The sequence below is a fragment of the Lissotriton helveticus genome, chromosome 3_1, assembly GCF_964261635.1.
Source record: "Lissotriton helveticus chromosome 3_1, aLisHel1.1, whole genome shotgun sequence".
Taxonomy (NCBI): domain Eukaryota; kingdom Metazoa; phylum Chordata; class Amphibia; order Caudata; family Salamandridae; genus Lissotriton; species Lissotriton helveticus.
Genome location: NC_136061.1, coordinates 1,134,134,818 through 1,134,158,811, shown reverse-complemented (window position 1 = coordinate 1,134,158,811; position 23,994 = coordinate 1,134,134,818). Strand labels below are relative to the sequence as shown.

At 49.3% G+C, this 23,994-nt stretch overlaps 1 protein-coding gene across 4 annotated transcripts in view; it reads right to left on the bottom strand.

Moving 5' to 3' along the window:
• The window catches only part of PRPF40A (pre-mRNA processing factor 40A), an 879,874-nt gene that overhangs the window by 679,525 nt on the left and 176,355 nt on the right, over positions 1-23,994 (bottom strand). For all 4 annotated transcript variants that reach the window (XM_078681728.1, XM_078681731.1, XM_078681729.1 and 1 more), the window contains exon 11: positions 17,262-17,888. In XM_078681728.1, the coding sequence (XP_078537854.1) occupies positions 17,262-17,888 (627 nt within the window). The remainder of the gene's footprint in view (positions 1-17,261; positions 17,889-23,994) is intronic.

Sequence of the window (23,994 nt, the reverse complement as noted above, 5' to 3'; positions counted from 1 at the left end):
GCAACTAGGATGAGAGTCATCGCGTGCTGCCTTAGCTTTCTCGCGACCAGCGGTATCAGAGGGGCTGGTGGAAAAGCGTACGCAAATTTGCCTGACCAGTTCATCCATATCGCATTGCCCTGCGACTGTGGGTGAGGGAACCTGGCGGCAAAGTGTTGGCATTTTGCGTTTTCCTTTTGTGGCAAACAGGTCTATCTCCGGATGACCCCACTGCTGGAAGTACGGGTGGAGTACAGATGGGTGTAACTCCCACTCGTGCATTTGATGGCTGTATCTGCTGAGCAGATCCGCCATCTGATTGTCCTTGCCCGGGAGGTGTTCTGCCATGAGGAAAATGTTCCTCTGAATGGCCCACTTCCACATGCCCTGAGCCAGATGAGACAGCTGTGGCGAGTGGGTGCCCCCCTGTTTTTGAATGTAGTACATCGCGGTCATGTTGTCCGTCCGGACTAACACTACCTTGTTGCACAGATGTACAATGAAGGACTTGAGCGCCATGAAGATTGCCATCAGTTCCAGATAGTTGATGTGCATCTTCTGTTGCTGCGTCGTCCATAGTCCCTGCACTGTGTAAGTGAGCAGATGAGCTCCCCATCCCTGGAGAGATGCGTCCGTTGTCAGGATAATTTGTGGCACTGGCTCCTGGAACAGTCGGCCCTTGCAAAGGTTGTGTGGAGTCCACCAATGCAGAGAGTCGTATGCCCGACTGGTAACCAACACTAGGTCTGTCAATTGTCCCTGAGCCTGTGTCCACTGATTTGCTAAGCATTCCTGGAGCGGACGCATATGCAACCGTGCGTGAGGGACTATGAAGATGCAGGAGGCCATCATGCCAATCAACTGCATGAACACTCTCGCTGGAAGTGAGTGTTGTGGTCTGAACTTTTGGATTAGAGACTGCATGCTGTCTATCCTGACTTGGTTCGGCTGAGCCATGGCCGTCAGGGTATTGATCGTCGCACCTAGGAACTGCCGGACATGTGCCGGCTGAAGATGCGACTTTGGGTAGTTCAACGAGAAGCCCAGATCGTGAAGGAGGTGAATGGTAGTTGACATGTCCGCGGCGCACTGTTGTTCCGACTTGGCCTGAACGAGCCAGTCGTCTAGGTAGGGGTAGACATGAATGTTCTGCCTCCTGAGGTGCGCTGCTACTGTCGCCAGACACTTGGTAAACACTCTTGGGGCTGTGGTCACTCCGAAGGGTAGGACTTTGAACTGATAATGCTTGCCTTGGATAGTGAATCGGAGGTATTTCCTGTGGGACGGGTGTAGTGGAATGTGGAAATAAGCATCCTTGAGATCTAAGGTTGCTAAGAAGTCCCCTTGGTTTAACAAGGGAAGAATTTGTTGCAGTGTAAGCATATGGAAGTGTTCTGATAGTATGTACAGGTTGAGGGGACGTAGATCTAGAATGGGTCTGAGAGATCCGTCCTTCTTTGGAATAAGGAAGTACAGGGAATATACCCCTGTGCCTTCCTCTCCCACCGGCACGAGCTCGATTGCGCCTTTTTGCAGCATCACCACTACTTCCTGCTGCAATAAGTGCAAGTGCTCTGCGGACATAGGCCTTTGCCTTGGCGGGATGTTGGGTGGAGTGGATTTCAACTCTAGGCAATAACCATACTGGACTAGTTGTCGCACCCACCTGTCTGTGGTGATGTTTCTCCAGACGGGCAGGAATTGCTGCAGTCTCCCCCCGACAGGTGTTAAGTGGTCGGGGGGCAGCGACAGAGAGTCACTGTTTGCTTGGGGTAGAGGAGCGGGAGCTGTTTCCTCTGCCGCGACCTCTGTTGCTGTTATTTCTGTAACCTCCCTTGTTCTGTTTTGTGAACGAGGATTGTGCTCCACCTCTTGAGAACTGAGATTGTTGACCCATTTGTCCTCTGGTGACTCCACGTGCACCTGAGCGACGAAAATTGCTGCCACTAAACTGTTGTGACTGTAGGGCCCCCATGGACTTAGCAGTTTCTGTGTCTTTTTTTATTTTTTCTAGGGTGGTGTCAACATCTGGACCAAACAGACTATCAGGATTGACTGGCTGATTAAGAATGGTTGTCTGAATATCTGGTTTAAACCCCGAGATGCGGAGCCACGCCTGTCGTCTCAGCATAACGCTAGTGTTGATAGCTCTAGCAGCTGTGTCTGCGGCGTCAAGTGCACACTTGATGGCTGCGTTTGAGATTAGCTTCCCTTCCTCAATAAGCAGTTTGGTGCCTTCTTGGAACTTTGGAGGCAGGTGTTGTATAATCTGTTCTAGGGTGTCGTAATGCGCCTTATCGTAACGTGCTAAGAGTGCTTGTGTATTGGCAATGCGCCAAAAATTTGCGGCCTGTGCAGCTACTCTTTTGCCCCCTGCCTCTAGCACTTTGGACTCCTTATCCGGAGGAGGAGCTTCACCCGTCGTCTGGGAGTTGGCACGTTTCCTGGCATTGGCGACCACAAGAGAGTCCAGTGGCAACTGTCCCAGGATGTATGCGGGGTCTGCAGGTGCAGGTCTGTACTTCTTTTCAATACGTGGATTGACCACTCGTGCTCTGGTAGGCTCCTTAAATATGTCCCCAGCATGCTTGAGGACTCCTTTAAGCATAGGCAGCGTCTTTACTGTCCTTTCAGAGACTGAAAATGTGTCGAAAAGGAAGTCTTCCTCTATCGGGTCAGCATGCATGTCCACATCATGATTGGCTGCCGCCCTCTCAATTAGTGCATGAAAACCTGCTGAATCCTCAGTTGGGGATGCACGTGCATTAAAAAGCTGCGGGTCATGCCCCACACTTTGGGTGCCCTGGTCACCAGTGTCATCATATGAATCCGGTTGTGCATCTGGTTCATTGATAGGGAAATTGTATTGCTCGTCCTCATCATACCCCTCACCCGCAGAGTGTTCTGGTGAGGGAGTAGGGCTCCGTCTCGGAGGAGGCTGGATTGGTTCCATGAGGCCTGAAGCGTCAAGGGGCACCCTTTTCTTTTTCAGTGGGATGACATATGAGTCCACTGACTCTGAAGTGATTTTTCTCTTATAGAGGGTCAATTTGCCTGTGTCAGCGTCGATGAAATGCTCTGAATCATCCTCTGATTCGAGTACCCGACGTGGAAGCGGGCCAGCCGTTGAAGAAACCGCCTTCTTTGGTGCCGATTTGGTGGAAAAGGCTTTCGGCGACTCCTTCGGCGGCAAAATAAAGAGAAGTTTGCCAGAAGGCTTTGCTGGATTGTCCTTTTGCGCCTGCGGCGATGATATCGGAGCCGACGGAGCAGAGGCCTTCTCCCTGATTCTCTGTAGTGATTCGGCGATGGGGGACGTCTCACTCACAGTGGGTTTTGGCGCCGACGAGGATGTCTTGACCTTTCCCTCGGATCCGACGTCTTTGTGGGCCTTGTGCGCTTTCGACGCGGATCCCGCTGTCACCGACCCCGATTCCTGGGACCGGTGCGCAGACGTGCCAGTCTTCGATCCGTGCGCCTGTGTAGCCTCCGTGGAGCCGGCTTTGGCGTGCTTGGACGGCGGCGCAGCTGTTGACCCGTGCCGACCATCTTTCTTAGAGGACCCCTCCTCTGGCGTCGATTTCGAATGTGCAGCAGCGGAATCGACGGACTTCTTCGACTTCTGCGGACCGGAGGTCGACGGAGTCGATGGAGTAGCGGGTACAGTCGTTTTCGCCGGCACGGCAGCCATCTTAGGGACACTCGAGTCCTTAAGTTTCGGTTTCGTTTTCGGGTCGGCCATCTTAGATGTAGTCGATCCCGATGGTTTCGGTTTCGATACAGTCTGCTCAGCAAGTAAGTCCGTGGCCGGGCCAGAAGGCGGGGCTGTGGCTTGCGGCACTGGGTCTTGGGTAAGGCCTACAGGCGATCCCGTGACCCGGTCGGTATCCTCGTAACCTTCGGGGCAGAGCTCGTCCCCTGAGCTATCCGCCGCGGCCCCATAAATCTCTTCGTCGTCTCCTACCTCGTCGACGTATTCAAGGCCTTGACCCACGACTCCGTCGTCGTCTACCGGATCCGCCTCGACCTCCGTCTCGGGTGGGGAGATTTGAAGATGATGACCCTGTTCCTCTTCTTCCTGGTCGCCGAAGATGTTTTCCGGATCCGGGGCCGCTTGTCTAGCTTCCATGCGCACCGCGCGCCGAAGCTTGAGAGTCTTCTTAGACCGGAACTGTGCACAGGCTTTGCACTTGCCGTCGTCGTGGTCAGGCGAAAGGCATTTGTTACAGACGGGGTGTAGATCGATGTGTGGGTACTTGGACCCACAGAGCGGGCAGTACTTAAACGGGCTCCGCTCCATGTTCAGAAAAGTTTTGCAGTCGTGTCGCGATGAGAAGGCCTCAAAGTCCGAAGAGCGAAAGAAAACTCCGCTTATTCCGGCTCCAAGAGACGGAAGACTCGAGACCGTGCGCAGACAATACCGACGCAAAAAAAGCGAGGCCTTTTGGCCGCTAAGAGTTAGTTTTTCTCGGTTTCGACAGAAAGACGTCGAGACCACATCCGAACCCAATGGCGGAAAAAAACAATCTGGGGATGGAGCCGATGCCCATGCGCACTGTAGTCCAGGGGAGGAGCCACCTATCTCAGGATACTTCGAAGACTCTTCCAGGACAACAATGTGCGATCATCCGGACCCAACACTAGGCGGCGATCTAATGCTAAGATATGAATTTAGCAGCCCACATGCCTCGAACACAGTTGTTACACCCGCAGCGGCACAGGGGAAGCCGGGTGCAGAGAGATTAGGCAATGTTATCCTATGGGAGGCAGGGGGCCTTTGTTTGGTGGCTGCTGGCAAGCAGGCCACTCGGCTGTGGGAGCTGGGCTCCTGGTCACTTGCTCAGGGCACATGGGGAAGTAAATTAGGACAGAGGTTGCACTCCCAGGGGCACTCAGGCAGCTGGGTGCAGGGTGCTTTTGACCCGTCGGGCTCAATGTTATTCAATGGAAAAGCTGAAAGGTGAACAAAGGCTGCAGGCTCGGGACAGAGATTCTTCAGGTGCGAACACCACTTCGAGAGGTAAGTGGGGATCTTTGAGGATAGGTAGGCACCCAGGAGTTGGGGACAGGGGGCCGTGGGGCGCCGGGGTGTCTTTTGACGTCGGGAAAACTTACCCTCAGCTGGTCGTTGTTGGAGGAGTCCCTAGTTGTGACGCTGCAGGCGTCGTCTGGGTCGTCGAGGAGGGTCCTTGGGCACTGGATTTCAGGTCACAATCGCCAGGGGAACATCCTCTGGGTTTTTGTCCACTCAGGCACAGGCCGTGCTTGGCGGGTCCAGAGTGTGCTGGATTCGCAGTTCCTGGCTGGCACCAGGGGTGTTGCTATTTTAGCAGAACCACTGCTCGTGGGAGTCCCAGTCTTTTAGAAGAGTAAGGCAGGCAGGTGCTCCGGGGTTTTCGAGGTTGCTGTCCGCAGGAGACGCCAGGATTTAGCAGGAGCAAGTTCAAGGATCGACGGGTCTGTAGGGCTGGGGCGAAGTCAGTTGGTGTCGTCCTCTTGTTAGCAGCTGCACGGCAGGTCTTCCTTCTTTCTTGATTTCAACTCGTCCCAGGATGTGCATTGTGGCAGGCCCAGTAGAGCGCATGGCTCTCTACCTAGGGGTCCAGCAACAGGTCTGGTGTGTGGCAGCCTAGGCAGCCTCTCAGTCAGGACACTGGTAGTTGGTAACGTTTCAGGGGCATCTCTAAGATGCCCTCTGTGGTGTATTTTACATTAAATCCCACACTGGCATCAGTGTGGGTTTAATGTGCTGAGAAGTTTGGTACCAAACTTGTCAGTCTTCAGTGTAGCCATTATGGTGCTGTGGAGTTTGTAAATGACAACCTCCCAGCACCATTTACTCTTAATGGAATCACTGCACACAGTGCCCAGGAATGGCCCTGGGTACTGTAGGGGCACATGGCTCATGCACCTGTGCCCACACCACTGGCACAGTGCACCCAGATGGAGGGGTGACTGAGCTATGCCAGGGCAGTGTGTTTGTGAGCATGGGTATGTGTGCCATGTTTACTGTTTAGTTCTGCACCCAGACACTCAGCCTGCAAAGGCAGTGTGCGTGTGTCAGGGTACAGGGCCTCTAAGGGTGGCACATTAAGTGCTGGAGTCCTTCGCTGGTCACAATGCCCTGGGTACCTAGGTTAACATTTACCAGGGGCTGACATGTGGCCAGAGATGCCGATTGGGTTTAGGCTTTAGTTCAGGGCACACCAAGGAAAAGTGAATCAGTTATTAGGCAAAAAGTGGGGGTTACTGCAACAGAAACCCACTTCCCTACACAGTTTTATAATGAAATGCAATGTCATCTGTGTAGGAAAGTGGATTATGTGGTTTGGTCGCGAGTCCTCATCATGAAATAATGATGCAATCTTTATCATGTCCAGTTAGGTTTCTTTAACCGCTCTTTATCAGGTCCAGTTAGGTCTAACTACTGGCATGCTGAGGACATGCTGGAGCTGTCCAGAGCAGCGCTCTGGTGCAGAGGACTCCTCCTGCACGTCCCCTCACTGGCAGCAAGAAATCCATCTGATGTGAGCCCCAGATGGATTTCCTTTCATTTATTTCAGCCTCAGGAGATGGCTAAGAGCTTACCCAGAACCTGAGGCGGTTTATTCTTCTTCTTTGAAATGACTATCACCATGCAAGGCGCGATGACATCCCAGAGAAAGAAAAATTAGCCAATAGGCTCAGTTCACTTTCACTGCATCTTTGTTCGTGGAGGCATATCTAAACCCCCACCGGGTACCGATAAATAAGTGGGTGTCGCTGGCAAGCAGGGAATCTCCCATTTCCAGTGGTACCTTTCCCAAATGGATCCCTGCTTGAGTATCAAGCAGGGCAGGCAATACCCATGTAGGGATCCACCCACTAGATATCAGGGGTGTATTTTATTATTTTTAGAGGGGACTTCCCCTCCTCCACCAGGCCCAAAAGACTTTCTGCTCCCCCACCCACCTGAGGCAGTTGGGAGGTTCTTTAAAGGCAATATGGATGGGGGTGGCCCTCCAAGGCATCGAGCCTAGCCCCCACCCACTCAAATAACCCCTAGAAGTCTGTGTGCCGGTTGGGGAGATCGAATAGTTTCTTACCGGTCGGTGTTGTTTTGCAGCTTGAAGACTTTCTGGATTCACTATGCTGTGCATTATTCTGCTGTCTAGTGGTTGGGTCCAAAATCGTAGTATTATTTATCTTTTGTATTTTCGTGGGCTAGGTGTGCATCGACGTCCCACCATTTGGTGTCCTCCCGTGACGTCGGCGTGCTTCCCCCGGAAGATCCCACCTTTGGGCACCATCTTTGTATTTTTTTTTCTTTTCTGGTTTTGTGCCATCTTTGTTTATCCTTTTCTTTTTGAAGGTCTTTTTCCATTCTTATAACTTCTTTTAAATCCCCTGTTCCTCCGGTCTCATCTTTCTGGCGGAGGTGGGTGGGTTCACTGGTGAATCCAGAAAGTCTTCAAGCTACAAAACTACACCGACGGGTAAGAAACTATTCGTTTTGCAGTGTGAATCTTTCTGGATTCACTACGCCGTGCATAGACTTTGTAGCGGTTTGCTAAGTTTGTGGCAGCTGGGTGGAAGATGAGCGTTGGTTGTTGAATATATATGTTGAAGCACCTTTTGTCCTACTTGTGCTTCCTTGTTCATCTGTATATCCACGCAGTAGTGCTTGGTGAACGTGTGCACTGAAGCCTATGTTGCGGCCAGGCAAATGTCTTGGATGGGTGTGTTTGCCAGAAAGGCTATTGTTGCTCTCTTTGTTCTGGTAGAGTGGGCTTGTGCCGCTCCTTGTAGTTCTTGACCTGCCTACTTGTAGCAGAATTGTATGGTCTGAGCAATCCATAGTGCGATGGTGAATTTTGTTACTGGTCTTCCCAAGAAACTGGTTGCGAAAGACACAAAGAATTGCTTTGTGTTTCTACAATCTTTAGTTCTCTCAATGTAATGCATCACTACTCTTCTAGCGTCCAGAGTGTGCAGTGCTCTTTCTGCGCTTGTGGATGGTTTCTGGAAGAAACTTGGTATCTGTATTGTCTGGCTCAAGTGGAACCTTGACACCACCTTTGGCACAAATGTGGGTCCGTTCTCATTACCACCCTGTCATTGTGAATTTGAATGTAGGGTTCTTGTAGTGTTAGCGCTTGCAGTTCGCTTACCCTGCGTAGCGAGATGATTGCTACCAGAAAGGTTGCTTTTTTGGTGAGCATATGTAGAGAGGCCTTGTGAATTGGTTCGAAGGGCACCTTCATAAGTTGCGTGAGAACTACATTGAGGTTCCAAGCTGGTGGTGGTACCCTTTTTGGGGGGAGGGCGATACTTTTGGCCCCTTCCATGAATCTTTTTACGACCTAGGATGTAAAGAAACTTTTCCCCATTTCCCCTCTTGTGTAGGCTACTATTGCTGCTAGGTGTACCTCTAGTGAGGTGTAGCTTAGGTTGCTCTTTAGCAAGTGTGTTAAATATCTTAGCAATGTTGATTCCCTGGTGATTTTCTTCTGTAGCTTTTCCTTGATGCACCATTGGGTGAACCTTTTCCATTTTGCTACGTAACACTTCCATGTGGTAGGTGTGAGAAAGTGGCTCTATATATACTGGACCAGAATAAAGTACAGTGTGTATAGAGTCCACAAACCCCAGAGGTATAACCGAGGTTAAAGCCAGGTGTGACCTTACTCTCAAAAGTGGATGCTTGGTCGAGCAGTAAGGCAGTACCAGAGGACAGTGTAAAGCATTTGTTGCACACACTCAGTCAGCAAAAGGTTTCACACACTCAAAGACTGAACTCCAGGCCAATTGTTTTTATATCAAAGATATAGTTGCTTTATTTCTAGAAATAACAGGCATCAAAATATTGTGTTCTCAATATGAGAGGTCTCCGGTGAGTACTTTGCAGAAAGGCAATAAACTTTGTAAACACAATGGGTAGAGGGGTTGCAGTAGGCAACACAATTCTCACACAATTTAGCATTGAGCCCAATGGATTTTCTAGTATAAACACAGTTGATAACTTTGGTAATTCCAGGACTGGCTCCTAGATTCAGTCCTGGGGTCTAAGCTGGAAACAGTTTAGCAAAAACGTTTTAGGTATTGCAGTGATGTTTTCAGAATAAAAAGCTATTTTAAAAGTTCACACTTAGAAACTTTTCAACAGAAATCTGACTATGTTATCCAATGGGAGAAAATTCAGGTTGCAGGTAAAGTACAATCTCGATACTTTTGTAATCCAGTACTGGGCTTCTGGGGCCAGCACTGGGGTCTCAACTTAAAACAGGTAAGTAATTACGTTTCAGTATTTCGTATGATTTTTCAAGAAAATTTCTAGTTTTCAAAAGTAGACAAGAAATTTCACAGAAAAGCACACAATGGATTCCTATGGAGAAAATTCAAGTTACTAGTAAACCCGCTAGAGATTACTTTTGCGGTTCAGTACTGGGCTACAAGGTACAGTACTGGCTCCTCTCCCGATCACAGGTGAGTATTTCGGAATTCGGATGATTTTATATAAATATTTTAAGTTTTCAAAAGTAGACAGAAGATTTTTCGAGTCAAAACCAGTCAATGTTATTCAATGGCAGGTAAGTGAGTTACCGGTGTCCTGGTGAGTACTCGACTGGTGAAGTTGTGGTTCTGGGCATAGACTCAGGGGTCCCCCAAGGTCAGGTAGGTATAGTTGGTTCACCCTCAGCGGCGCAGGGGCGGCCGGGTGCAGAGGTAGTTAGGTCCAATGTTATCCAATTGGAGTCAGGGGGCCTCCGGTTGGTGGCTGCTGGCTAGCAGGCCACCCGGCTGTGGAAGCTGGGCTCCTGGTCACTTGCTCAGGGCAAAGGGGGAAGCAGGATAGGGCAAAGGGGGAAGCAGGATGGGACAAAGGTGGCACAGCCAGCGGTGCTCGGCGGCTGGGTGCAGGGTGCTTTTGAGACGCCGGGCGCTCAATGTTATCCAATGAAAAAGGTAAAAAGGGAACAAAGGCTGCAGGCTCGGGGCGGAGACTCTCCAGGGGCGACCAGCACATCAAGAGGTAAGTTGGGATCCTGGAGTACAGGTAGGTACCCCAAAGGGAGGCACAGGGGGCTGTAGGGCGCTGAGTGCAGGGGTGTCTTTGGGTGTCGGAAAAGCTTACCCTCAGCTGGTCGCGGTTGGGGGGTCCCCTGGTTCTGAGTCTGCAGGCGTCATCTGGTTCATCGAGGAGGGTCTTTGGGCACTGGACCTCAGGTCCCAGTCGCAGGGGGGGTGGGGTGGTGTCGTCCTCGTGGTCATTGATCACTCGGGCACAGGCCGGGCTCGGCGGGTGCAGAGTGGGCTGGTACGGAGCTTCCTGGCTGGCACCACGGGGGGGGGGGTTGTTGCAGCAGAGCCACTGCTGATGGGAGTCCCAGTCTTTAAGAGGGTCGAGGCAGACAGGCCCTCTGGGTGTCCCAAGGTTGCTGTCCGCAGGAGTTGCCAGGATTTAGGCAGGCGCAGGTTCCAGGATCGACAGGCTGAGGCCAAGTCAGTTGTTGTCCTGTAGTTAGCAGCTGCGCGGCGGGTCTTCTCCCTCTTGGTCTTCCTTCTTTTCGGGATCTCAGGAAGGAAGGTTCAGGGAGCCCCTAAATACTGAATTTAGGGGCGTTACAGGTAGGGCAAGGGTAGGGACCAATAGGTCCCTGTCTTGGGGTCGGTACACTCCCTAGCCGGCTCCTCTCCTGTGGGAGGTGGGCAGGATCCTAGCTGTGATTGGGCAGGGCTCCCCATCTTCAAGATGGCCGGAGCCCGGGGTCCTGCTTCACCTAGTCTTCCCCACCTGAGGGGTGGGGTTGGCACAGGCTGGCACCCCCCCCTTCCTGACGTAGTTTTTCCCGCCAGAGTGGGGGTCAGGACTGGTGGGGGCCAGTGGCTGGCTTCGGCAAATGGTCTGGAGAAGATCACAGAGGCGGCTTGCCTTTGAAGCTTCCCCCTGCCCATCCTGGGGGAGGAGACCTAGCACCTCACCCAGGATGTGCATTGTTGCAGGCACAGGAGAGCGGGGGGCTCTCCACCGAGGGGTCCAGCAACAGGTCTACTGTGTGGCAGCCTCTGCAGCCACTCAGCCCAGACGTGGATTGTAGGTTAGGTTTTCAGGGGGCATCTCTAAGATGCCCTCTGGTGCATTTTACATTAAATCCCACACTGGCATCAGTGCGGGTTTAATATGCTGAGAAGTTTGGTACCAAACTTGTCAGTCTTCAGTGTAGCCAATATGGTGCTGTGGAGTTCGTAATGACAACCTCCCAGCACCGTATACTCTTAATGGCATCACTGCACTTACAGTGCCCAGGAAGGGCCCTGGGTACTGTAGCGGCACAGGGCTCATGCACCTGTGCCCACACCTCTGGCATAGGGCACCCAGCTAGAGGGGTGACTGAAGTATGCCAGGGCAGTGGGTTCTCTGGGCATGGCACACAGGGTTATGAGCCATGTTGTCTCTTTGTTTAGTTCTATACTTAGACAATACGTGCTGCAGTCCTCACGGGTCTTCTCTGGTCACCATGCCCTGGGTACCTAGGGTACCATTTACTAGGGACTGACAGGTGGCCAGAGATGCCAATTGGGTTTTAGTTTCAACACAGCTTTTTAGGGAAGGAACACAGGCCCTGGGTACCTGGTTGGCAGGAACCCAGGGCACACTCAGTCAAAGCACATCAGCAGTTCAGAAAAAAGTGGGGGCATATCAGTGCAAGAAAGATGGCACTTTCTCACAACTATCCATCTAGAAATGGAGCTTTTAGAGGCAGGAAAACCTGTATTCAACGGACCATAATTCACAAACAGTTGGTCAGACTTTCGTACACGCTTTGTTTTATCAAGGTACAATTTCAACACTCGTTTTAAATCTAAAGAGTGCAGAGCTCTCTCAGCCGGAGTGTCCGGATTGGCAAAAAAAGTGGGAAGAGTGACTGACTGGTTAATGTGAAAATCCGAGACCACCTTAGGGAGGAACCTCGGGTGAGTACGTAACACCACTCTATTCGCATGAAAAACGAGATAAGGCTCTGTAGAGCATAAGGCCTTTATCCTGCTTACCCTGCGCGCAGAAGTGATTGCCACGAGAAAAGCAGTCTTCCATGACAGGTGTTGCAGGGAAGCCTTATGAATGGGCTCGAATGGGGGGGCCCATTAGTTTAGATATGACCACATTTAGCTCCCAGGGAGGAGAAGGAGCCCTAACAGGAGGATAGACTTTGAGACCTTCCAGGAAATCCTTAAAAACTGGCATTTGAAAGAAAGAAGCCTGAGTGGGAGACTTTCTATATGCGGTTATCGCTGCCAGGTGAACTTTTATGGAGGAATACTGTAAACCTGCTTTGGCCAAAGACAGTAAGTATGGCAACAGTACCTGCTCTTGACCTCGAATAGGGTCATGACCTTCAGCAGTACACCACATGAAAAAATGCTTCCACTTAAAAGCATAAGACTTTCTTGTAGAAGCTCTCCTAGCCTCTTTTAAAACCTGTATGCAGTCCTGTGAGAGGCCTAAAAGTCCATATTGGATGAACTCAGGAGCCATGCTGCTAACCTCAGAGACGGCAGTTTTGGGGTGGAACACCTTGCCGCTCGCCCTGGTCAGCAGATCCGGATGACATGGCAGCCTCCTGTGTGGTACTTTGGATAGGTGAAGAAGGTCCGGATACCACCACTGGCGAGGCCAATCTGGAGCAACCAGGATCATGTCTGTCTTGGCCTTGTACAGCTTCCTGATCACCAAGGGAATGAGTGGAATCGGTGGGAAAGCGTAGAGTAATATCTGACCAGTCTATCCACAGAGCATTCCCCTTGGACCCTGGATGCTGGTACCTGGAGGCGAAGACGCGGCATTTTGCGTTTTTGGGGACCGCAAAAAGATCGATGTCTGGTGTTCTCAAGTTGTGGAAGATGTCTTGTACCACTTCTTGTTTTAGCACCCAGTTGTGTGCTTCTGCGAAGTGCCTGCTTAGGTCGTCCGCTTGAACATTGAGGATGCCTGGCAAGTGAACTGCAGATATTTTCATATCTCGTGCCAGAAGCAGTTTCCAGATTGCATGTTCTTCCAGAGAAAGGGGCCTGGATCTTGTTCCGCCCTGCTTGTTCAGGTAGTACATCGTTGTTGTGTTGTCCGTCTAAACAAGCAGAGGTCGCGGTTACTGACAGAAAAAACGCTTTGAGAGCTAGAAGTACAGCTCCAGCATGTTTATGTGGTATAGTTGCTCTTTCTCCGACCACATTCCTTGGATCTGTAATGATCCCATATGAGCGCCCCATCCCTGAAGAGACGCATCCGTCACCAGAGTCTGTTGAGGCATGTCCTCTTGAAAAGGAACTCCCACGATGAGATGAATCAGTCGCATCCACCATTTGATGGAGTCGGACAGAGGTATTGACAACCTGTCCTCCCAGCGATTGGAGATTTGGGACCACTGATCCTCCAGAGTCTGCTGCAGAGGTCTCATGTAAAGCCTGGCGTTTGGAACGAGAAAAATGCACGAGGCCATAGACCCCAGTAGGGAGGAGATCTGTCTGGCCGAGGTGTCTTCAAGGGAGCTTGACACTTGAGGAGAATGGATGATAGTCTCTCCTCCGAAGGATATGCTCTTGCGTTGACTGAGTCCAGAGTTGCGCTTAGATAGTGTATCCTCTGTGTTGGATTTAGGATGGACTTCTTGAAGTTTACATGCAGACAGAGCCGATGTAACTGATTAATACAGTGCGTGAGATGTTGTTGCAGAAGAGTGGGAGACACACTCTTGAGAAGCCAGTCGTAAGTGGTTGGATTGGATGCGAAACAGTAGTAACTTCCGAAGCTTTTGAGAGATTGGTATGTGGAAATAGGCATCTTGAAGATCTATAGAAAACATCCAGTCCCCTTGATGCAGAAGCTGTATTATTTTATGTAATGCCAGCATTCTGAACTTTTCTCTGATAATTAATTTGTTGAGACGTCTGATATCTAGTATAGGCCTGAACTCCTTCTTTGGACCTTTCTTTGGGACCAAAAAGTATCGGGAGTAGATCCCTTGCCGACGTTGTTGCCATGGGACCTCCTCGATGGCGTTCTTTATGAGTAGAGCAGACACCTTTTCCCTCAAGAGATTTATACGATGGGTGAGTCTTTTGAGGAGGAATGGAAGGTGGAGGGGACTTGAATTTGATGGTATACCCATTCTTTACAATATTCAGCACCCACCTGTCTAGTGTGATTTTTGTCCCCTCTTTCAGGTAAAACCGTACACTTCCCCCCCACCGGAGTGGGTTACGGAGATAGGGGAAGCAAGCACTCACTGCTTTTGTTGCTGTTGCTTGGCAGCAGGTTGGTTTTGTCGTCGGTCGTAAGGACGGTACCGTCACCTGAAGTCCTTCCTCTTCTCGAGACCCACAGCTTTAACTGTATCAAGCCTGGTTTTCATTCAAGACATTTCATCATCGGCATGAGATCCAAAGAGTGAAGATCCATTGAAAGGAAGATTAAGAATCCGATGTTGTGCTTCGGGTTTCAGCCCTGTCAGTCTCAGCCAAGCTGAGCGTCGAGCACAAATCCCATGAAAATAGCCATGTGCAGCTCGATCTAAAGCATCAGCCGCTGCACTGATCACTTGATTGGCTACTAAGACACCTTCATGCAGGATTTCAAGGAAGTCTTGTTTGTCCTCTTTTGGGAGCTTTTCTGTGAAGCGTGACAGTCCCATAATGAGCGATCATATCGACCCAGAAGGGTTGAGGCGCTGGCTACTTTCATGTAGGAAGCAGAGGTAAAGCACATTCTCTTTCCTACAGAGTCCATAGCCAGTCTAGCCTTCCTCCCAAAGGAGGGTGGCATAATAGAGGGTGTAGTAACCCCAGGCAGGGTGCCAATTGGCCTTACCTGCTACTCCCCTAAAACGCCTCCTAAATGTAGTATTTAGGTGGCTCCCCCAGACTTGAACCTCAGATCTGCAACCACCTAAGAAGAAAGAAGACATTATGCAGCAGAGGTCAGAAGACAACTGCCTTGGCCCTAGCCCTACCGGCCTGTCTCTAGCTTCGACAATCCTGCAACCTGTCTTGCTACGACGGCCTCCAAAACCCCTGGGAGGACTGTTGCCTTCAATAAAGACTCCAATGTCCCGAAGACAGCAGAGCAGTCCAGAAGAAACAGACTCTAAAGATTCCGGATCCAAGCGGATCCGCGTCCCCAGCCCACTATGCACCAGACGCAAACGGCCTGAGTCGGAGGGGCTCACTTGTGCAATGAAGGCTCCCCAGCGATCCTGACCTTGTGTCCAGCATTGGCTGACCTTTCCTGCACTCGACAGCGCTTGCAATGTGAATCCAAAGGCTCCCACTGACCACAACCAGGCCCCGGTAAGAAGACTCCAACGTCCAAAGGCACCACTGCACCCAAAGCTCCTGGGCCTTGGTGTGCTGAACCAAAAGCACCCCTACAACCCCCTCCATGCTAACTGACCTCTGCTGTCTGATCTTCCTCCTGCAACCTACGGTGCCACGCCTGCAGCCTCTTTGCCGTCAGGAAAATCCTCATTGAAAACCATTGGGGACAGAGGGAGGGGTTGAAGGGGTCTTCGGTACTCACAGACCCTTGTCCCTGCAGTATATAATCGTCCTCAAGGTTGATCTGCAAGACTGATCCGTTGTCAGACGCAGCTGAAGCCAGCTCTTCCTCTGCCGCTGATACCTCTTTTTGGTTCGGAATTATCGCCGAAGAGGTTCGCTGTAACATTCAACCGCTGCATCTCGACGTCGAGCCAGACGACCAAGGAGAGTTTTTTTATCGGAAGGATCGGCACGCGTCACCGTCTTGCTTTTTGTGCTCAAGGGACAAGCACAAATTATACACCGGATGAGAGTCCATACGCGGACATTTCGTGCAGCACATGGGACAGAATTTAAATTGAGTCCGTTCCATCGACGTGGAGCCGAAAGGACGCAGATTGGCCAGAAGGCCGCCCACAGATCTTTGGGTAAAAATGTCGAAGTCTTAAAATTCTAATTAATCCGCGAAAAGAGAAAGCGCGTTCAAAAAAATACTGCCGAGGTAGAGAGAAGTACCCACCATGGGGGAACCAGAGGATCGAAGCGGAGCGCAGCAATACCCATCTGAACTTAATGGTGGAAAAAACAATCTAACAATGGAGTCAATGCCCATACGCACTATCACAGAAAGGAGTCGTCGCCTATTTCGTGACTGGAAAGACTTCGAATAAAAACAACTTGCAAATATTTGGACCCAACACTAGATGGCAGGAGTATGCAAAGCATGTGATCTACAGCTCACATGCCTCGAACACATACTTACCCAATTACGAAGACCTGGGTCTTAAAATAAAGTACAAAGTATAATTTTATAAAATTGGTCTGAATCTCCTTCCTGAGTCGTGTGTCCATTATTTATCATGTGTACATTAAATGTCTTACACACATTTGTGTTAGTCCTAATGCTGCTTGTCGACACTACCACTAATAGAGCACTTTGGGTTTTGCGTTGAGCCCTGTACATTTGTGGGGAACCCCTGGACTCTGTGCACTATATTGCCACCTAGTGCCAATATCATATAACGAGGCAGCTTCCTACAGGGAGGTTTGCCAAAGCTTCCCGACCATGTACTGGAATGGGAGAGGAGGAAAAGAGTAGGATAAGATCCCTGACCAGTTCATCCATAAACTCTGCCCATGGACTGAGTGTAGAAACCATTATTCATTTGCTTTCTCGCCCACATTTTTCTTTTCTTCTTGCTCTCCATTTGAGCTTGTTTGCTGCTTCTTTTCTCCCTTTCTTTAAGAATACTTCCCAAAGCAATCATTTTATTCATGATTTGTGCTTAAGGAAAAGCCATGTGTAAATGCTAATGCTCTCAAGATAAAGACCAGTAAACAGTTCTAAAAAGCTGAAATAAAAATTGGAAAGCAGATGCCTGTGTAGGTGTGGGAGTGTAGTCTTTCTAAATGCACCAACCTCCTTCGAACAATGCTGATACACCCACTTAAGTGTGCCATATTATGCCATGTTTAGTATTAAGAAGTGGAAACACAAGTTAGGAATTTTTCTAATGAAGAACCAACAACTTTTTAGAGCTACAGCTGCAACAACCCTTTTAAAAACGGTCTACATGAATCCATTTAACTTCAGTGCTACACCACTGAAGCACATGAGCTTATGGCAAATAAGGTGAAGTATGAGAAGAGTGGTGAGGGGTTGTGTGTGGAAGGGGGGTCGGAAGGGGTTGTGTGTGTTGTTGGGGGCAGTGACTTTTCAGTTAACTCAATTTTGTAAACGCAAATTCATGTTTTCAGGTTACACTCACCTTGCGATATCATCAGGTTTAGAAACATCTTCCGAAACGCTACTGGTAGTGTCATCGTTCTCTTGCGTGGCTGTGGGTGCTTGCTCTTCATTTGAATCTGTAACAATTTCATTTTCTGATCCAAGTGTTGGAGCAACAGCTGCAATTTCAGATTCAACTGGAGGGAAAATTGCTGCTGCTGGGGCAGTGATAGAGGCTACAGTGCTCACTGGGGTAGCAGCAGAAACAATAGGAGAAGCAACTGGAACTGCAATTGGGGCAACTGGGACTGCCATTGGTGCAGCAAGGGGAATACCTAAAGGACCTACAAGCGGACCTGCCAGAGGAGCAGCCATAGGTGCAGCGAGAGGAGGTAGAAGAGGACCAACACCTGGAGGAGCAAGAGTAGGAGCAAGTGGAGCAGCCAGGGGAGCAGCCAGGGGAGCAGATATTGGAGCAACCAGAGGAGGAACCAAAGGAGCAGCTACCGGAGTTGATAAAGGAGCAGAAATTGGCACAGGAAGAGGCGAGGAAACAGGAGCAGAAACTGGAGCAGACACTGGAGCAGGAACAGGGACTGAGACACTTGTCATCTCAGGCATAGATGCTGTAGAAGCAGAAGACACTTGAGCAGACTCCTCCTGTTTACTGTTGAATGAAAAGAAATACTTAAGTAAATTTGGAAGTGTACTAAACATGTATAGTTAGATACTTATCTGACCATTCTTTAAGTCTAGATTAAGTTATTAAACAGCAGTCACACTCTTAATAAGACCACAAACCTAATGCAGTAAGAATTCAAAATAAACAGTTCACTGCCTGACAACGCTATTCCCTATTGAATCTGTAAAACATAGGTGCCCGACCATTTCTAATTTTAACATTAGTAATCAACAGTTGGATCTAATATTTAACTCACTAAGAATACTGCAAAGAAACACTATGTCACCTTTAAATAGGCACATATTTTTTTCTATAACGTTAAAGAAAAAGTTACTTACTTTTGAAATACTCTTGCTGGTGCATATTCCCACCAAAAATTCCTCACTTTAAAAATAAACCCCAGCTGCCAAAATGTTTTTGGAGATTTTTGTAGCAGTGCTCCCACGTACCGATAGGTGGTGTCATGCGGCGCTGCTGGGACTCTGTAGCACTCTAGAAGTGAAGAAGCAGAGCTGCACACAGCCGCATACAAGCGCCACTCCTCTGGGCTTATGGCAGTTTCTCACTGGAATCTTGTTAGTATGTGGAAATAGATACAATAGCAGTTCTTCTCAAAGGGGGAGAGTATGGGTAGTGGACCCGGACCAGAACGTCTTGCATGCCCATATGAGCAAAATAGCCCTCTAATTGGAATCAGTGCACACTTTAACACTTGACAGCAAGGTAGTAGTGCTTTGTGTACCTGAGCACTGATGCCTACAATGAAACATGACAAATGCTCAGGAGACTGCAGTCAAAGATCTTAAGGATAAACTAGCCGTAAAGAGAACATTTTCTTTAAAATGAGTTACTACGTTTCAACACTATACAGAGGATTAAGCAGAAAGGCATTGGGAGTGACTTTACTCGTCAAAATCTCTACCAGCTTTCAGCTGTAGAGAGCCTTGTCTTGCCTTGTGTGTATGCGCGGCGGCGGGGTGTGGTGTGTGTGTGTGTGTATGCGCGGCGGCGGGGTGTGGTGTGTGTGTGTGTGTGTATGCGCGGCGGCGGGGTGTGGTGTGTGTGTGTGTGTATGCGCGGCGGCGGGGTGTGGTGTGTGTGTGTGTGTATGCGCGGCGGTGTGGTGTGTGTGTGTGTATGCGCGTGTGCGTGTGCGTGTGTGTGTGGCGGGAATTACATGCAGTTGGCAAGCTAAAAAGCACTTCTAACATGAATACGTTATGTTATTTTATTAATCAAAAAGCCAGCTGCATGATGGGAACAGGGCAAACCAAACTACCAAGCCAATTCTTATACTGGGAAGGAAACAAGCTTCCGGGGACCGGTTTCTGGCATCACAGCCTTCTTCGGCCCGGCTTGCTTGAATCCTGATGGTGCAATGAGCAAGGGACTCACGTCTGAGTATACCCTCCCACACATAGTGTGGATAAATTCAATTTTGGAAAAGGTGATGGACAGAGTTTCTGAATGATGCAGAATACTCTTACCAAGTCAATAGATCATGGTTTTAATCCCTCACTGTTTTTTAGCTCACTGCACCATCCCAGCTAAGAACCTGGCTATATGCAAATTAGTCTGTTCCTGTCCCAGTGCATGATGGGAACAGGGCAAACCAAACTACCAAGCCAATTCCTATACTGGGAAGGAAACAAGCTTCCGGGGACCGGTTTCTGGCATCACAGCCTTCTTCGGCCCGGCTTGCTTGAATCCTGATGGTGCAATGAGCAAGGGACTCACGTCTGAGTATACCCTCCCACACATAGTGTGGATAAATTCAATTTTGGAAAAGGTGATGGACAGAGTTTCTGAATGATGCAGAATACTCTTACCAAGTCAATAGATCATGGTTTTAATCCCTCACTGTTTTTTAGCTCACTGCACCATCCCAGCTAAGAACCTGGCTATATGCAAATTAGTCTGTTCCTGTCCCAGTGCATGATGGGAACAGGGCAAACCAAACTACCAAGCCAATTCTTATACTGGGAAGGAAACAAGCTTCCGGGGACCGGTTTCTGGCATCACAGCCTTCTTCGGCCCGGCTTGCTTGAATCCTGATGGTGCAATGAGCAAGGGACTCACGTCTGAGTATACCCTCCCACACATAGTGTGGATAAATTCAATTTTGGAAAAGGTGATGGACAGAGTTTCTGAATGATGCAGAATACTCTTACCAAGTCAATAGATCATGGTTTTAATCCCTCACTGGTTTTTAGCTCACTGCACCATCCCAGCTAAGAACCTGGCTATATGCAAATTAGTCTGTTCCTGTCCCAGTGCATGATGGGAACAGGGCAAACCAAACTACCAAGCCAATTCTTATACTGGGAAGGAAACAAGCTTCCGGGGACCGGTTTCTGGCATCACAGCCTTCTTCGGCCCGGCTTGCTTGAATCCTGATGGTGCAATGAGCAAGGGACTCACGTCTGAGTATACCCTCCCACACATAGTGTGGATAAATTCAATTTTGGAAAAGGTGATGGACAGAGTTTCTGAATGATGCAGAATACTCTTACCAAGTCAATAGATCATGGTTTTAATCCCTCACTGTTTTTTAGCTCACTGCACCATCCCAGCTAAGAACCTGGCTATATGCAAATTAGTCTGTTCCTGTCCCAGTGCATGATGGGAACAGGGCAAACCAAACTACCAAGCCAATTCTTATACTGGGAAGGAAACAAGCTTCCGGGGACCGGTTTCTGGCATCACAGCCTTCTTCGGCCCGGCTTGCTTGAATCCTGATGGTGCAATGAGCAAGGGACTCACGTCTGAGTATACCCTCCCACACATAGTGTGGATAAATTCAATTTTGGAAAAGGTGATGGACAGAGTTTCTGAATGATGCAGAATACTCTTACCAAGTCAATAGATGTGTGTGTGTATGCGCGTGTGCGTGTGCGTGTGCGTGTGCGTGTGGCGGGAATTACATGCAGTTGGCAAGCTAAAAAGCACTTCTAACATGAATACGTTATGTTATTTTATTAATCAAAAAGCCAGCTGCCCCTGAATCACTAAGAACAAAAACAAAACTTTAAAACTGCAACAAAGTAACAAAATGTAGAACCGCCCGTGTAAAACTGAAACGGACATGCTGTTCACAGTTGACGCGCGCGACCTAATCCAAGTCGAAGATCTGCGCGTTCACATCTCTTGTCTCTTGTCTGTTCCCCTTGAGTCCTTGAAAGCTGAAATGATCACAATAAGTCTCGCAGCGACGGATCGCTTTCGCGATCCGGTTCGCAGGTGCAAGACCTAAAAAACAACCCCAAGGGCAGAAGTCAGAAACTGACGAACAGCCCAAGGCTAAGAAGCAAAATTGGCTGAAAAAAAAAAAAACAGAAACAGGGTAAACAACAGCAGAAACGGGAGTCTCGTCCTGCATCTCCAGTGCCTGCACCTATAGAACGTATTTATGACTTGCGCGACGATAAAATCAACTGATCGTTTTCAGGTTTCTAAACAACGCTCTCCTCGTTCATTTCAGAAATCATCGGCCTCATCGACCGGTGGTGGAGGAGGCGGCAGAGGTCGATGTGGCCAGCAGGGACACGACCAGCCCCGCCCGAAAGACAGTAAAGGCAAGCAGGACGATTCGACATCGAAAAGACCCCAGTTTCAGAAAAAGAAAGTTGCCGCTTTAACAGCGAGATATGCCACAGATAGTGAGAACGCAGCTTCGGAATCAGTCATGGGCTCTGACCTTGCTGGACAGCGCGGCGGAGATTACCATAGTGCGAGAGGCCCTGTGCCCACTACTGAAGATGACAGCGACTGACCGATATGTTGTTGTGGAGACAGCTGACACTAGAGTAGCTCCCCCTGATAGACTTTATGAAATAGTCCTTTTAGTTGAAGGTGACATACAATGTACCATAAAAGGGGTATTTTGGGAAAATCTTACGACTACCTATGACATTTTGTTAGCAGAGGCTGACTGGCCTCCAGCTTTTGTGCTCGCAGCTCCGAGAGGGGAGGAGGTGATCCTACCTAGTTTCGCGCACACTGTCTCGAAGGTGCATGCGCTGAATTTTGCAGAAGAGTGGGCTAAAGCCCTTGCGCCGGCTCTGTACTGTACACACTGTCTCTGGAACAGCAGTGCACAGTTGTAGGCTCTGATTCGGACTGTGGGGCTTGGGTGCAGAGGTGTATGGTCTGGATAGTCGTTTGTGATGGAGGCTCTCACTTTTTCGTCGATAGCTTCTCTAAAGCGGAGCTACCACGCCAGTAGGTCTGTCTTGGCAGTGTTGGTGTTCAGGCTGAACGAGCCATGGCTACTGTAAGTGCTCCCGTGTCCAGGGTATTGGTGCAGGATAGCTCCTGGTAATCCTGGCATCTCCAAACTTAGTGTGGAGACAGATCTGACCTTCTGTACCATGGAGAACTCCTCTTGGGTGCTGCTTCCTAGGTGGACCCAGGGGTCAGCAGAATGGTGTACAGGGTTGATGCGGTTGGTGGCTGCAGGGAAGTGGATCCTCCAAGATGCTGGCTGGTTGGTGAAATTCTGGCAGCCCTCCAAGACTCTGGGAGGATGTACAGCTGCAGGAAGAGTCAGGTCTTTGCACCAGTCGGGACAGGAGCAGGAAGACCGGGTTTGGTGCCAAAGTCAACAGCTCATTTCTGCGGCTCTTTGTCCTCCTCCGTTCAGGCAGGCAAATCCGAATTTTAGGAGTGTTAAGAAGAGTGAAGGGTAGTAGCCAATAGGCTACTACCCCCGAAAGTCACTACACCCCATATATGACCATTTCCTGTGAGAAGTGGGTGTACCTCTGTCCCAGAGTTCTTAATTCCAACAAAAACAAATGGAGGAACCCTTCCTTCGTGGAACACATCAGGCTTCCCACCTAATGTGTATGGCTAGCTTGGTAATGAAACACGCTTAATTGCATAATTAATTTCCCTCCAGTCCTGGCGCCAAATGGGGATAAGAGCAGGGGGGGGCATCTCCCATGTCTGGGGGAAGCTAGGGCCACATATCAAAGGTGGCAGAGGCTTTGAACCCCTGGCCTTGATATGCTAAATCACTAGTCATCTTGCTGGAGGAGGTGCGAACACCTTCCTCCAAAGCAGGCATGGTTTCTGGCCTCAGAGCAAGGGTTCTCACATGCAGGGGTCAGAAACTAGTCTGCCAGTAAACTAGAGGTTGGCAGGTTCAGGGGGAATCTCTAAGGTGTCCTCTGGGTGCATGCCTTAATAAATCCACTACTGGCACCAGAAGGGATTCATTAATAAAAGGTGTTTGATACTGAACACCATAGGTTTCAGTAAAGCCATCATGTATCTGGGAACTTGATGAACAGTGCCCAGTACATGTACTTAAGGGTTCCCTATTCAATTGTACCATTGAGTAATTGAACTAGCCAGTACAGAGACTTATCTGCCCATGTACCTATGTCCTCAAATGTAATATAATGCATCCTGCCTTAGAGCTGTAAGGTCTGCTGTAGGGGTACTTGCATATATTATATGTAGTGCCTTTGCCATGACACAGCGAGTGTGCAATGTTGTGTTTTCACACATGGTTTTCACTATGTCGCACAGCCTACAATGGCAGTATGCATGGCAATTGTATGGGGGTCCCTTAGGGTGGCATAGAACATGCTGCAGCCTTTAGGAATCCACTTTAGTACACATGTCCTAGGTACCAGGGGTATTATTTCCTAGGAACGTACAGCGGTGTTAAAGGGTGTACCAACTGCATAACAATTCGACCACTATCTTGTTTTAGGGGAAAAGCACTGGCACTGGGGCCTGGTTAGCAGTGTCCCAGTGCAAATCAGCCGAAAAACACCAATACCAGTGGCAAAATTTGGGTGCTCATGACAAGAAGGGGCACCTTCCTACAGTAAATATATCAAAGATCAAGTGCTGGAGATTCCTTTTCTTTTAGGAAGGTCTCTGGAATGGGACTCTCAAATAAATAAGTCAATGTTAGAAAATGGGAAATTAGGTTAGAGGGAACAAAGCGATCTTACACAACAGTGACTAAAATGTGTTTTTTTGCACGAAAACGTTGCCTTATAACCACTGACAAAACATCAATGTTAAGTAAGGATATACATGTTTGGGGGATATGTCAACAGGCAAACAGTTACTG